We start from the raw sequence: 16,003 nt of genomic DNA on the forward strand, positions 1-16,003 counted from the left end.
TGACAGCTTCTGTGGTGGTTCCACAGTTTGGCCTTAATCAGACTGTTTCTCCCTTGGATCTGTTGACAACTCAATACAACTGTTATACCTTCATGTCTCTTGCACAAAGCAAAGTCTCTGGAATGGGAATAATGGCCTCAGTCCCCAAAACTGCTTAACGGAATAAATGCAAAATGTAATCATTATAAACTGGGGTCAATGAAGATTTCTTAATGTGGAGTTTCCCAACTTTGTGATTATTTAGTTTCTGTTCCCATGTATTTCACAACAGCTTGCTCTGCCAACTTCAACAACTAATAATGTGTGTTCCTGTGTGCCATTAAAATAACCTGCCATTAAGATTTATCTGCTGAATTCTGAAGATCAGACTGATATTAGAAGCTTAGTAGCAAGCCACCCTACTTCTGGTTGGTTGGTAACTTTAGGCTTATGCTAGAGTTAATAATGTTGTAAATGTGATACTTAGACTATAGCTGTGTGTACAGAGTATTTTGACAAGGCTTTCTGCAGTGCATCCAATACCAGTTTCTGTAGCTTCTCTGTGCTTAATATGGATCACAGAATGAACACAGATCCGGTTACTACCTAGAGACTTCTAGCAAAACAAAGGCTGTGGATGCAGCCTGATATCTACTATTGTACATTCACAACACCACAAAGCATCCCCTCAGGCTACTATTGCAATGCATTTTGATGCACCAAATCCACTGTCAACTTCCCTTTCTACACATCACATATTTTCATATCTGAAATGATAATACTGTACTCCTGAGCATGATTCAATTTGCTTAGAACCTGACTCAGAAGCAGTGTTCATGTGGAACTCAAAATGATAAACACACAACAATTACACTCCTAATACTGCCATCCAGCAAAGAGCTCTAAGTAAAGGGTGCATGGGCATGTGTCTGGTCTTTTTAAAAATATGCCAAGGCTGCAGGTCCCTTTATGAACTAAGTTGGCAAGCCGTGTCATGTTACCACATGCTTTGGGACAGAAAGCTCAGACTCACAGCAAAGAGCCCCCACCACACCTACCACTCTACAGGAAAACAAAACCCAAATCAAGTTTTCATATTCAATGTGTTCTTTCCTACCTCCTGTTTTCTTGCGTTTTTTACAAAGCAGACCTGCCATCCTGTCTCCCTGGAATGTAAGTCAGTCTGCCGTGTACAGCTGTAGAGACTCGTGTTGGCAGTCCAAAATATCAAAGAAGGAAAAAGGCAGAGGGACAGGAACTGACCTGCAAGCTTGTGTTAATTCAGTCTCAGTGACATGGCAGGAGATGGTAGGACAGCAACAGTGAAGAGGAGTGGAAAGAGGAGGGTGGAATGGAAACATAAGAGATGGCTCAGTGTAACTCAAGAAGAAAGGACTCTTCACATGGAAGCCAAGTAATTGCCACTCTCTCCAAACCTGAATGGAGGAAGTTCTCTTGCTGCCAGCCTGTGAACCTGCCAAATGTCGTATTTACCCCCAAAGCTCGCAAAATGCCTATTATGACAATGGTTGGGAAGGGGGGACTTGAATGCTGCAAAGCCCCTGGGGTGCAAGTACATCTCTCTAATTGCAAATACACTGCACCCCTCTGTGGAATTTCTGAACATGAATACCACCAAGGAAAAGAAATGGAGAAAAGTGTTTGTCCATGCTACAATAGTCTCTTTCTTTCTTTCACATACATATATCCACAACTACTGCCCTTCACTTTTCCCCACAGAAAGGAGCTGCTTACTGAAAGGGGGGGGGGATTATTGCCATGGACACATGGACACCTTCCTCCTTGACCTAGGAGGTCCTCAACCAAGAGATAGGTTTAGCCCCTCTCACTGTATTGAAAACTACATATCACTTACTGCCTCTCACAGAACTTTAGGGAAGCCTTAAAAATCAAACCTGCTCTTATTGATGTCTTCTTTCATATCAGCCAGGAAAGCCTCACACTTAAGCCGCCTTGATCATATTTTTTGGAAAGGCAGGGTAAAAATAAAATTTATTATTTATTATTTATTATTAAGGGCATCCTCATACAAATCTGCTAGCATCCGTAAGGACTACTTTTACGGTCATACTCTGCTGAGTATACATATTACCAAATGTGCACAGTGTCTTCCGTCCATGGCAATAATTGGGGGGTGGGGGTGGAATCCTGCCTGTAATGGCTGCCATCCCAGGAATAATGCAGGCTGTATAAAAAAACATCCAAGTAAAATATATGGCTTGGCACTCATGCTGTGCCAAACACTGAATCTTGCTCCTTCCTGCTAACACATTCAGCCATGCTCAAGCACATCCACAGATCATGTGAGCAATCTCTCAGGGTTAGTTTTAACAGAGCCAGGAAATGCTTCTAGATTATGATTCCCAGAATCCCCGGTCAACAGAGCAGGTGGCTATGCTGGAATCATCAGAGTTGTAGTCTGAAGAAGTAACTTTCCCAAGCACTGACTTCTAATATGTTTTAACATTATTCACCCTGGAAATATTTATATTGAAGGGTGTGCTATAAAAATTCATGAAATGAATAGATATTAAAATTATTTGACACCACTTTTCCATGCTCCACTAATGTATGAAGGAAGGATTGATATTCATGGAGTGAACTACATGGTTCCTTTATCTTTACATTAGGCACAGGGAACTGGCCCTCAGACACCAGGCTGAAAATAAAGAAAGAGAAATTAAATATTCACCTTTAAACTATAAACCAAAAGTCATCATTATCATCATCACCATCATAATCAAAATCAGCATCACCCCCATCGGAGACAAGACTCTTCCAGGAAGTTAACAAAAATGCCTATTTGAGACCAGACTTGTATATCCTATGTTTAAAGACAATGACACCTGAAGGTTCATTGCAGGTGCTTTTTAAATCAACCTAACAGAGTTCTCCTTGCTCATAATCAGTAGTCTCAGTACTAAAAAAAAAGTTGGATGATAACTGCTATTTAATTTTAGCTGTAGTTATTTCTGATCCAAGGCCTGAACCTCAGAGTATTGGAAAACAGCAGCTGTCACACTGTTGCTGAATGGAATGGCTAATTATGGGACATTGGGTATAGTGCCTCCTGCCTAAATCAAGTGATCCTGGAGAACTGGTCTACTGAGCAGAGATCTCCATTGTAGAGCCAACTAAGAGCACTGTGCATAAATTGCTAAACTCTTTAAAAGGGCATAAAAGACAGATACAACAAAACACTTCAGCAGAATATAAGGATTATGCTTCCTTGCCTTGCCAAAGACAACTAAATAATCAGTCTTGCAAACAGGACCAAAAACGTTAGGAGCCCATAGCTGTTTTTTCTTTTAGGCTTTCTGATAATGTGATAGTCATTTCTGGCAGACTGATGGCAGGAGAAAAAAGCATGAGCCAGCTCTTCTCTAGTTTACAAAAACTTCAGAGCCTGGTCTCCAGGACTCTTTTTTAAAATTCACCACAGGCAACCAAGCAAGTGACTATTTACCAGCCAGAAGCATAGCTTTTGTCCCAGGTTTTCTGTTTGTGTAGAAATTTCTCTCCATCCAGAGAAAGAGAGAAATGGGCATTTGTGTAAATGTACATAACCACAATCACCATGTTGCCTCTTGCATCCTAGTTCTCTCAGCACTGCAAGTGTGTGATCACTTTTTTCAAAGGGCTTTTAAATATTCGAGGGAATGGAGTTGCCTCCAAGATTGGTCTATGGCGTGCTTCGTTTCCATCACATACCTACTCAAAAACTACTTCTACCACAAAGCTATTAGCATTACCCTCCTAGTCCTATCTCCAACTCCAACAGAACATATATTTGTTTGAATGCACTTGGTTATAAATTCATCCCCTTGTTACCCATGTCATTCCCTTCTTTCCCTTTGTTTTTGACATCTGGTGAAGTTTAGATTGTAAGCTCCTCGGGACTAAGTCCTGACTTTATGTCTGTTGTCTTTCAGCGACAACAACTTTCATTTCAGTGTGCCCACCTTTATCTTCCTTATTGAGGGACACAGGAGGGTACTGTTTAAGAGCAAATGAAGGACAGCCTCCTTCGCAACCACCACCATCAGTCTGAAGAACAATGAGGCCATTTTTAACTAGGTTACTGTGAAGAAGCTACCAAATGAAGCCACTAAACCAAGCCCAAACAGCTCAGGTTTTGAACATGCTAAGCAATCTGAGTTTCCAGTTCGCCACAAGCTATCTGCTTAACTCAAGCCCACAACAGCAAACACAGCAGCCTATCCAAAACCAAGTGAAATTGTTTCCATTCAACCTAAATAATCCCAATATTCCACACCAAAAGTATTTACCTAGGCATGATACAAAAGGATGCACATAGAAATAAATGGTTGAAAATGTCTTCTCAAACAAAAGGAAGAGAGACCAAAAAAAATCACAACAGGTAAGACAAAACCACACAACTCACTGTTTAAAGAGATGGTCACACTGCAGACAAAGAATAAGTGCAGTTGCCACTGTTACTTCAAGTCCAACAGAAATGTATTATTTACAAGGTTTTAGGCAGGGCAATTCTGAAGAATTCTGAGAACACAAACACTTTAAGTAACACAAATGACACTGCAGGAAGGCTAGACAGATGATGATAACATACCAAGAAACCACACACACAAGTTCTGCACAGTTTACTTATTTATATACACTATTCATTTATCTCTGCACTAATGAAAGCCCAAGACAGGGTACAAATTAACTACCGTAAACAGGCATGATAAGTGGGCAAATTGTGTGAATTGCTAAGTCAATAAATATATTTGATCCTTGTAGATCAAGCTCTGAAGCAAGAAGGCTCCCCAGTACAGAGCTGCCTACATTTTACTAGCTGCATTGAGTTATTGTTATCAGGCAGGACATATTTACAGGACTCTGTAACCCTCTGAAATGTCTGACCTTTTCCAATATCATCAGTTTACTTTGATTACAGTTGTCAAAAACCATCTGAAAGCAGGAATAATTCGGTATCTGCAGTGCCCAGAAGACCTCGAAAGAATCCCCTCCTATACCAAACACCACTCCCAGTCTCACTTTGCATTGGACTCTCAGAAAACTCTGAGATCATGTGCAATAATCGACAATTTGCACAATCGTTTTTTGTGGGTTTTTCGGACTATGTGGCCATGTTCTAGCAGATTTTCTTTCTGACGTTTCGCCAGCATCTGTGGCTGGCATCTTAGATAAGATGCCAGCCAACATCTTAGATTTATATTTATAAATAAAGGTTAATAATAATAATAATAATAACATGGCCACATAGCCCGAAAAACCCACAAAAAATGATGGATGCTGACCATGGCAGCCTTTGACTTTACAAATTTGCACAATGTTTTCCTTCCACACCAAAGGGGCTCTCCGAGGGTGCTTAAATTCAGGCTGTGCAACATCTTGGGACCCAGCACCACTTGGCAAAACAAAAGATGCACAGCTACAGCTGAAAACTGCAACCTTGGGCCTTCTTTTCCCCTCCCCAGTACTGCATCAAAAGGCCAGGATGAATAATGTTTTCACTTGGCATCAGTACATTAAAAAGGGTGGCATGGCATCTTGGCTGTCCAAAGTTCCCTGCTTCCAAACTAATTTATTTATTGCCATTGCCAGAGTCTATCCATCGGGGATGATGTCTTCTTTTTCTACTGCCCTCCACCTTCCCCAGCATCATTGTCTTTTCTAATGAGTGATGCCTTCTCATGATGTGGCTAATGTACATCAATTTAGTCATCTTGGCTTAAAGGGAGAATTCTGGCTTTGATTTGTTTGTCTATTTAGCCATCAACAGCATCCTCAGCACTCTTCTCCAGCACCACATCTCAAATGAATTAATTTTCTTCCTGTCTGCTTTCTTCACTGTCCAGCTCTCACATCCGTATATTCTAGTAGAGAATACAATGGCTTGGACAATTCTAATGTCAGTGTTCATACTTTGATACTGTATTTATATTTATTTATTAGTGTATGGATGTACTTTTCCTATCACATAAGTTATCTGGGCAGTATAGAATATTTAAATACTAAAACTAAAACATACCATCAACATACAGAATCTTAAATGGTAAAGATCAAATTAAATGACATAAGTAATTTAAAAGGCCTAGGTAAATAAAAACTGGCAGCAAAGTGCCCATAAAAAGGGCATCAAGGAATCCTCTGGCAAGCATGATGCATAACAAGGATGCCTTCACCAACAAGTCCCTTTCTCTAACGGTCACCTATTACAACTCATGAGGGAAAGCTTTCCAGACAGCCTGTTTTAACACTTAAAATGGCTCAAAATTCATTTCTTTCTGCCTCATCCTTCCTCCAAAAAGCAGACATTGACATACATTTCCTCCACACCCTTTGAGCCCATATTGCTTTGTCTCAGCACTCCCATATTTTATTTAATCATATTTGGTTTTTTGAGACCCTGAAATCTGATGTGTTTATTGTAGCAAATATTCCTCAGAGAGTTTGGAGCAGTAGAAGTAGCGTACCATTTTCTCTAACAACCCTGAATATTGTTTTTGTCATCTGTTCTTAAGCTTTCTGAGTTCCTTTCTTGGCAGGAATGCTTCCAACAGCCTCCCCTAAATTCTGGCAGGATGGTTTGAAAATTATATCAGGCACTATGGCCTTTGTCCTTCACCTCAGGGTGAATGTCTGACTCATTATTTCCAGCTAATGATGGAGGTAAGAGGGTGAAAGATATATCACAACAGGAAAATCAGGGGGGAGGAGGCAGGAACGTAGCCAGGATTTTAGGAAGGGGGGGGGTCCAGACTAAGTGCCACCATTATAATGGGGCTTGGGAGCAGCGGCGCAGCAGCACACACCATTCATTTTTCTAATGGAAGGGGGGGTCCGACCCCAAGAAACCCCCCCCCTTGGCTACGTCCCTGGAGGAGGGGATAATACAACTGGTATATTCAAACTGCCATTATGAACAGGGTCAGCCTTACTATTAGAAAGTATTAGGCAACCACCTCTAGCATCAGATGGTGAGGTGGCAAGCTCTTATCAGAGTCACACACACCATATATGAGACAGGAGACTAGATATTTCCTATCCTGGTTTATAGGAAAACTATTACTTGCCATCATATTGAACCAACAAACTGATTTGGCCTCACTCCTAGTCTGCAATCCCGATTTTCTGAGAAAGTACAAGCTATAGTTGACCCAAAAGCAATTTATAGCTTATTATAAAGTAGAAATCAATTAAGCAAAATGCAATGAGAAAGAGGGAGCACATGTAATGAACATGGGGGTTACTCTGTTAGCACCAAACCACAGATTGGTGCAACATGTAAACCTCACCACAGACTAAACACCAGGCAAGACTCAGACAGACAGCAGTAGATCCAAGCAGGCTGACTCCCAGCATCATTTTTTTACAAATGACACTGCTAACCGCTGCGACTGTTATATGTCCACTATTTTCAAGGGCAAATTTGACAACCTAGTAAAGGGTATTTCTTAGCATAAGTTACTCTTCCATTGAATTACCCTGGCGGACTGCCATCTGAATTGTACATCCTAGACATCAGAGCTTAGAATATGTCTACATTTTCCTTGGGCAATTCCAGCAGTGGAAGGCTTGCCAAAACATCAAGGGAACCACAGTTTTTGTTATTTTTATTTAAATCTTTTCCCACCACCATTACCTTCAGCTTCTGTAATATATAGTTACTGATGAAGTTTCCAGCTAAACCACAAAAGCATCTGCTTCTCACAGACATTTGGCATGTAAAGTTTGGGTCAAACAGATGAACTTAATGGGAATCTCCTTATGGAAAATAAGCCATATGGAAAGAAGACCAAGACCGCCCCTTTAAATGCTATTTTCTATCTTCTTTTACAAACCACTACATCTGCACATAATATAGCATAGTAAAAGCAGAAAAAAGGAAAGGAAAAAGGTTTGATGAAAGTCACAATATAATAGATCTCTTTTACTTTGCTTTCAAACATAACACAATTTGTATTATTTGGTAATTTTTATATGGTTTGTCTGTTTTTATTATAGTTTGATGACTTATTCAATAAACATTTATCTATCTATTGTACAGCATGTCACTCACAAAGTTCTTAATTCAACAATCTGTAATCCTAAGGACACTTTCAAGGAGAAATTCTGACTATATAACCTCAGCTTTGTTGTTGTTAACTGTCCCTAAGTCAATCTTGACTCATGGCAACCCTATGGATGAGACATCTCCAAGACCCCCTGTCCTCCACTGCTTTGCTTAATTCCTGCAAATCCATATCCATGACCTCTTTAATAGAGTCCATCCATCTGGCATGTGGCCTTCCTCTCTTCCTACTTCCCTCCACCTTTCCCAGCATTATTGTCTTTTCCAATGAGTCCTTCCTTCTCTTGATGTGTCTGAAGTACGACAGCCTCAGTTTGGTCATCTTGGCTTCCTGGGAGGTTTCCAGCTTGATCTGCTCTAGGACCCATTAGTTTGTCCTTTTGGTTGTCCATGGGATCCTCAGCACTCTTCTCCAGCACCACATCTCAAATGAATTGATTTTCTTCCTATCATCTTTCTTAACTGTCCAGTTCTCACATCCATACATGGTAATAGGGAATACGATGGCTTGTATGATTCTAACTTTTGTACTCAATTCTATATCTTTGCATTTCAGGATCTTTTCTAGTTCTTTCATAGCCACCCTCCCCATTCTTAATCTTCTTCTGATTTCCTGACTGCAATCCCATTTCAATCTATGTTTGATCCCAGGTATAGGAATTCTTTTACTATTTCTATTTCTTCATTGTCTAGGGTTGGACTCGTGAAGATCCTCAGTGGTCATTATTTTTGTTTTCTTTATGTTCAACGTTAAACCTACCTTTCCACTTTCTTCTTTGATCTTCCTTAGGAGGTGTATCAGGTCTGTGAGGTTTTCTGCTAGTACTATGGTGTCATCTGCATATCTTAGATTGTTGATATTCCTTCCTCCTATTTTCTCTCTTCCTTCTTCTGTGTCCAAGCCTGCTTTTCTTATAATGTGTTCTGCATACAAGCTAACCAGATAGGGTGAAAGGATACAGCCTTGTCTGACCCCTTTGCCGATTGGGAACCATTCTGTTTCTCCATCTTCTGTTCTGACAGTAGCCTCTTGTCCTGAGTACAATTCCTCATCAGGACTATCAGGTGTGTTGGCACTCCCATGTCTTTAAGGGTATTCCATAGACTTTCATGATCCATGCAGTCAAGGGCTTTGCTATAAAGCATATACTGATTTTCTTTCGGAATTCCCTGGTGCGCTCCATTAGCCATCATACGTTTCCAATGTGGTACCTAGTGCCTCTTCCTTTCCTGAACCTCACTTGGACCTCTGGGATTTCTCTCTCCATGTATAGCTGGAGTCTATGTGTTGCAAAATTTTGAGCATGATTTTGCTTGCATGGGAGATTAGTGTTATGGTCCTATAATTGGTGGTCTCTTGTGGCTCCCTTTTTGTAGATGGGAATGTATATTGATCACTTTCAATCTGTTGGCCATCGTTTTGTTTTCCATATCTGTTGACATATGTTGGTTAGCACTAGAGTTGACTCTGTCAATGTGGATTGCAGCAGTTCAATTGGAATATCGTCTGTTCCTAGTGACTGTTGGTTTGGTTTTTTGGTTTTTGGCTTTGTTTTGCTATTTCTCTTATTGCAGTTTCCACCTCAGATTTTAGAATTTGGGGTGCATCTTCATATGGCTCTTTGTTCCATGTGTTCTTCATATGACCTCAACTACACTGGCAAATTTTGTTCCATATACTGCATGAAAGGTAACTGCTGATTATATCTGTAGTAGTTGGTAGTTATACCAAGTGATAAGGAAGCCAGTGTGGTGTAGTAGTTTGAGAGTTGGACTGTGGCAACCAAGGTTCAAAGCCCCACAGAAACCCACTGGGTGTCCTTGGGCAAGTCACACTTTCTCAGCCTCAGAGGAAGTCAAAGGCAAAATCCCTTTTGAATAAATCTTGCCTCAAAAACTATGATAGGGACGTCGTAGGGTCTCCATAAATCAGAAATGAATTGAAGGTACACAACAACAACAAATCCCATGTAATTTCCTTTGAGATTATACCAAATTATTTTGATGGCAAGCTTGTGAGGTAGGTATGGCCGAGAGATGGCAACTGGTCATGGCTAAGCCAGGATTTGAACCCAGGTCTCTCAGGCTAACCCAGCTGACTGTCCACTAAGTTACATTATTTCCCTTCCCTAGGAAATGGCTGTTAAATGTATGAAGCTTCAGCAATTAATTATGAATTAGTTTGAATTAGAATTTGAATTAAATAATTGTGAATTAGAATTAGCAATTAGTTTATCTGTGAGCAACCTTTGGTTCCTTTCTGGGAGAAATGCAGCACAGAAATGAAATGAATGAATGAATATGAATCTGGGTACTTCACTGCGGGACTACAAAATAAATATTGCCAGGGCATCATAAATATTAGTTTTCTGTGGGTTTTTCGGGGCATGTGGCCATGTTCTAGAAGAGTTTCTTCCTGACGTTTCGACAGCATCTGTGGCTGGCATCTTCTTTATCATCACTCTGAGGACTAGCCTAAATCTCAAGCTGATAATTTGCAAAAATACAACCATAAGGGCTTCAGTATAAATCTGCATGAGAATAATTCATTCTGCACAATACCACAGTTTCAAGAAATAATTACTCTGGAAACAAACAATACTATGTCCTGCTTTCAAAGTTCCTTACATAGTATGTAGGTAATTAGATTTATTACAGCACTGGTCCTTCACAGTTTTTCTTTAAGGATGCTATTGCTGGCACTAGGTCACTAGTCTTGCTTACGCCAAATAAAGCGCAACATCTTAAAGCCAAAGTCCTCGAAGAAAAATAAAGCACCCAAAACAGAGAAATTACCCTTGTAAAAGTAATAAAAATAAAATTAAATGATGTATTTTCAACAGATAAAACAAGAGTAAGGAGATGCTTATGTTTAAGGAAAGTCTTACATCTACTGGACAGTACTGCAAAATACTTTCTAGACTTGGATCAGAGCTCTGTAGCTTCTTGCTCAAAATTCCAGCTCTGTCTTCTCCGCACCACTTTGTTGTTGTTGTTGTGTGCCCTCAAGTTGTTTCCAGTTTATGGCAACCCTAAGGCAAATGTTGGGGTTTGCCATTGCCTTCCCCTGAGGCTGAGAGAATGTGACTTGCTCAAGGTTGACAAATTTACTTTGATTTTGACTGATAGATGAGGTGATGTGAAAACGCACATTAAAACCAACCACATTGTTGTAGTGGTGTATGTGGCATGATGTGTAGCTCCAGTTTGGAACTGCCCTTCTTTTCATCACAGACTGTAGGCTGGGGCTTGGAAAGCAAGCAGGCTGTACCAGGGAGCTGTTCAGGCTCGATAGGGGTAGTAGTGGTGAGGAGAAGGAGCCAGCGTAGAATAGTGGTTTGAGTGTTGGATTATAACTGGAGACCATGGTTCAATTCCCAGCTTGAAACCCACTGGAAAATGGAATACTGCAGGTCGCCCCTCCACAGATATCAGAGGGCGCAGATCGCAGATCCCCAAGTTAGGAGGGGCGACTGTTCACATTACATGTTCAGAAGCACTTTGTGTTTAATATTACTTTTCCTACTATTTTCTCTTTCGTCTAGTCGTCTTCATGATTTTCCATGAAACCTCTTCATTCTTCCTTGTAGTTCTCATTCTCCCAATTTGTGTGTGACTTCAAGTCACCTGTTGATTTATGGCAACTCCATAAATTTGATAGGGTTTTATTAAGCAAAGAATATTAAAAGATGGTTTTACCAGTTCCTTCCTTTTTTCACTTCACTTCTCTTTCTCTCTTTCTGTTTCAAACACAGACTAGCATGTGCAGAGATGGGTGGCATGAGGAAGAGCAGAACAGTAAGGGGCAAGTATGAATAAACTGGATTTGCTGGAGACTCCCACTATAACTCCAGCTAATTACACATAACTATGTTTGTTCATATTTACCCCTTACTATTCTACTCCTAGGGCCTAAATACCCTAAGGACACCACATCCTGTCTGATCTTGGAAGCTAAGCAAGGTCAGACACAGTTACTATTTGGATGGGAGATCGCCAATGAATACCAGGTGCTGTAGGCTACATTTCAGAGAAAGGTACTAGCAAACTACCTCTAAGTATTCTTTGCCTAAGAAAACCCTATGAAATTCATGAGGTCATCATAACTCTACTTAATAACAGTGGACAGATACACAACATATAGTAGAAATTACATGGGAAAGAACAGAAAAGCTTTAAGATCTATCAATTAACTAAATTTTGGTGGCTCATAGTTGTGTCACCGTAAGTCCACAGGTCACTTGAAGGCACAAACATACACATTCTGCACTTCCTCATGCCACCCCTTTCTGCACAGATGTGAGAGAGACAGACAGACAGAAACAGAGAGAGAGAAAGAAATTGAGTGTCTCATATTACACACACACAACTTTATGACTTCAGACACATTCATTTCTGCTGGTAAAGCTATTACAGTACTATAGAATTAAAACACAAAACATATGCAATCCACTTTGTTCACAGTAAATGAAACAAGAAAAGATAGAATATTCTACATGAAAAGATTTCTGTAGCCAAGAAGGTACAGCCATAATAAAGTCTGGAAAAATAATAGTCAGATTCAGCAAAAACCTCTACTTGGCAGTCACTGTGTTTGATAGTAAATATCCGGAAAGCAGGTCCAACATTGCTGACTTCGTGTGCTTACTCAAAGAGGTATTTGGGCCAACTTCTAGACTCCAGAAAGAACCTTCAGACACACAATGCAACACTCATCTACTGTCCCAATCACTTATGGGAACATATTTACAAAAGCAAGTTAAAAGTCATAAAACCTTTTTGCTGTATAAAACAGAAGTCCTATTTTATGGGGACAGCATAATGGGGTCTCTTTGTCTCTCAAAGAAAAAGGCCAGAATAGATGTTTTGAAGGCAAAGTGAAAGGTCTCATCTGTAATACGAAGATCACACAATACAGTCATTTCCAAACTGTGTGCACAGGTCAACAGTACATGCAGAAGAAGTATTAGTGCATTATGAGAAGCAATTATTAAAGCTGTGTGCATGTATGAACCCAACGCAGCTGCTCCCTGCATGATTCACTGCTTTGGCCCTGCCACATTACAACCAGACTCTGCTGGTATTGTAGGTTTTTCTTTTCTGTCTCAGGCCCATTTTTTAATAATTCCATCATCATTCACAAAGCAGAGAGGCAGTAGAAAACCCCAATCCCTCTGAAGGGGTGGCCTGTTGTATCTCCACAGGACTAACTACTCTGGGTTTGCCTCCTCTCAAGCAGGGTAAGCAACATATGCAGAAACACAAGAAGGTAGGTTAATGCTTACAGATGTAAAGATTACAACTTGTAAAAGCAAGTCTTGAGGTGGATATGATAGCAAAGTACAGTATTATTTGTATTTTTAATTCAGGTGATTATGTTTCTATGTGCATATGTTAAAGCATTGAAAAATTTGGGGAACTCTTTTCTATCATACACCGAGTGGTGAGAAAGGACAGAGAAGCCAGGCCTATTCCCACAATCTGGACAGGAAGGGAGAACAGATCAGCTATCAAATATCAAGCTTTTATAAATTAATTACAAATATCTCCAAGGCGCATCTACATATCACTATTCATAGGTACTGACTCAAGTTAAGCACTAGATTGTTGAACACAGGTTTACAACTCCGGAAAGGACAATCTGGAATAACATCTGCAAACTTTAGTATTTTAAAATGTGAATAATGAAAGGAAATGCTGCAAGCTAGGAAGCCAGGGAAAGGGGGGTGGACTTCCTTTGATCCACATGTGGAAGCCAAACATTTACAGTTATCTTTTCAAAATTAATAACCATCCTGTTCAGGGCAAGCCAAAGGACACTGTTGGATAAGTCCCAGTGCATGCAATGGGTCTTGCTTCTGAGTAAACAGGTTCAGGCTTTGCTTGCCCGTAGTCCTCCGTAAAATACTTCCAGTGTATTTTGTAAAATTTGTAAGCAAATGTGGTTAACCTTCATGCAATAGGATGATATGTTTTAATCCCACAGAGTCACATTTTGGGCAGAAGCCACATAAAATCAGACCTAAAATACAACTCTACAATGTTACCAAACTTCAACTGTTTGCCACTATGGGTTCTTCACTTACAAACAAAAAACCACTAGGACCAAAAGAAATTTCTAACAAAACCATTGACTTTTTTGTCACTACCCCATCTTTCTGTCCCAGCCATGTAGCTTGTCAACAGATCACAGTGATGAAAAGCAAAAATGACGCCTCTGGTTGTTAGTAGGCTCAGACTGACCTCAGTTGGGAAAAAATGAAGGCCTGTTACAGACTGCCAAAATAAAGCTGCTTCGGGTCTCTTTGGAGGTATGCTGTTTAAATGATGCATGGGTCCTAAGAGTCCAGAGGTCGCGCCAAAGCCACACTCCATTCCTAAGCACTAGAGTGCAGCTTTGGTGCAGCTTCCGGATTCTTAGGATGCATGCATCATGTAAACAGCATACCTCCAAAGAGACCTGAAGCAGCTTTATTTTGGCAGTCTGTAACAGGCCGAAATTTCCACCACAAGGGACATTTGAAATTCAATGATGTCAAATACTTCATAATAAAAGAAGTGTTGTATGTGCTTTCAAGACATTTCCAACTTACGGAGACTCTAGAGCAAGCCTATCATGACTTTTAGATTTCCATGGCCATGCCAGGATTCAAACCTTGGTCTCCAGAGTTGTAGTCCAGCATTTAAACCAATATCCACACTGGTGAGTGTTTAGTTTAATTTAATTTTAACTTTATTCCACCTTGTGTTTCCCGCCTCTGTCTAGGTGGAACACACTTGATTCTAAAGACAGTAGCACTTCTTTGGACAAGGGAATTTTCACATTCAACAATAATCTGGAATTTTCATGGGGATCAGAAAAAACCATTCCAGTTCACATTTGGATTGTTGTTTTTAAATCCTAGTACATGGGGGTTAAATATATGTAATGAATCCTGAGTTTAAATATGAAGCTAGGGAATCTCTGGAGCATACTATAAGGCTGGCTCTGGCTGCTATGCTTGTAATACTAATATTGCTGTTGTGCCCACCTGGGCCACAGCACTGGCCACATCATGCAACCTATAGGCTAGGAAGCCTGGTTAACTTGTGAGAACAGGTTTATTGACTAGCCATTCACAAGTAGCTGCTGACTTTCCCCAACTCTCTTCCATCTTCATCAAACCCAAAAAGCCAAGAAGATTCTAATCAGCTTAAAGATTAAAACGTATTCAACTAAAGGAAGCGACAGCTAAATTTCCTGCAAGTGGATTGCAACCTTTTGTGAAGTATGGCTGTGAACAGAAGGCCAAGTGAGGAAAACACTCCCTAAATCCCGCTGGGGTTAATCACATTTTTGAAACTTTCTGATTAAAGTACAACAACAGCATCAGCATATGATATGAAAATAGCATCAGGTCCATCATCATGGGAAATTCTGATCTACTTCCTTGGATTTCTAGTCTAGGAAACATATTCGGGGATAACTATATTGGCCTTGTGGCAAAATACACTTTTCCCCCCCAAATCCCTTTTTCTCTAACATTGGGTTGAAACAGACTGCCCTGAAGGTGGATTGGGGCCGTAGCAACCACACACCATGACCCTAATCCACCTTGAATCCACCTGAAAAAGGAGTGGCAAAGAGCCGCCTGGTTTTTGGGCAGCAAAAAGCCAGCTTCATGACACTCTGGCGGTGTCCGACATGTAAATGGCACACCACCGGAGCACCCAGAAGCCGGCTCACATCTGGGCAGCCAGGCTGCTTGAAGCTAGCTTCCAGTCAACTTCAGAGCATGCGTCATCAAAATGCCGCGCTCTGGAGCTGCCCAGATGGCCGCCTGTTGTGGCCCATTGTCATTTTTTCCTCCTGTAAGATTGACATCTTTGCCTCATGAAGAAGCCAGTGAAACTTTGAAAGCTTGCATAATATATTTTATGCGTTGGGATTGACCCAATAAA

General features: G+C 40.5%; 1 protein-coding gene and 1 long non-coding RNA gene across 6 annotated transcripts in view; one reads left to right on the forward strand and one right to left on the reverse strand.

The window, feature by feature from the left end:
- The window catches only part of LOC121931194, a 972,450-nt gene that overhangs the window by 508,983 nt on the left and 447,464 nt on the right, over nt 1-16,003 (forward strand). The gene's annotated exons all lie outside the window — the stretch shown is intronic.
- Nucleotides 1-16,003, reverse strand: part of PARVB (parvin beta) — a 54,696-nt gene that overhangs the window by 32,178 nt on the left and 6,515 nt on the right. The window contains exon 1 of one of the 4 annotated variants that reach the window (XM_042468626.1): nt 4,406-4,428. The exons of 1 other annotated variant lie outside the window; for it this stretch is intronic. In XM_042468626.1, coding sequence (XP_042324560.1) covers nt 4,406 — 1 coding nt within the window. In that variant the 5' untranslated portion in view covers nt 4,407-4,428. 2 more of the 4 variants (XM_042468627.1, XM_042468625.1) reach the window with 2 other exon arrangements.

The sequence above is a fragment of the Sceloporus undulatus genome, chromosome 5 (genome assembly GCF_019175285.1).
Source record: "Sceloporus undulatus isolate JIND9_A2432 ecotype Alabama chromosome 5, SceUnd_v1.1, whole genome shotgun sequence".
Classification (NCBI taxonomy): domain Eukaryota; kingdom Metazoa; phylum Chordata; class Lepidosauria; order Squamata; family Phrynosomatidae; genus Sceloporus; species Sceloporus undulatus.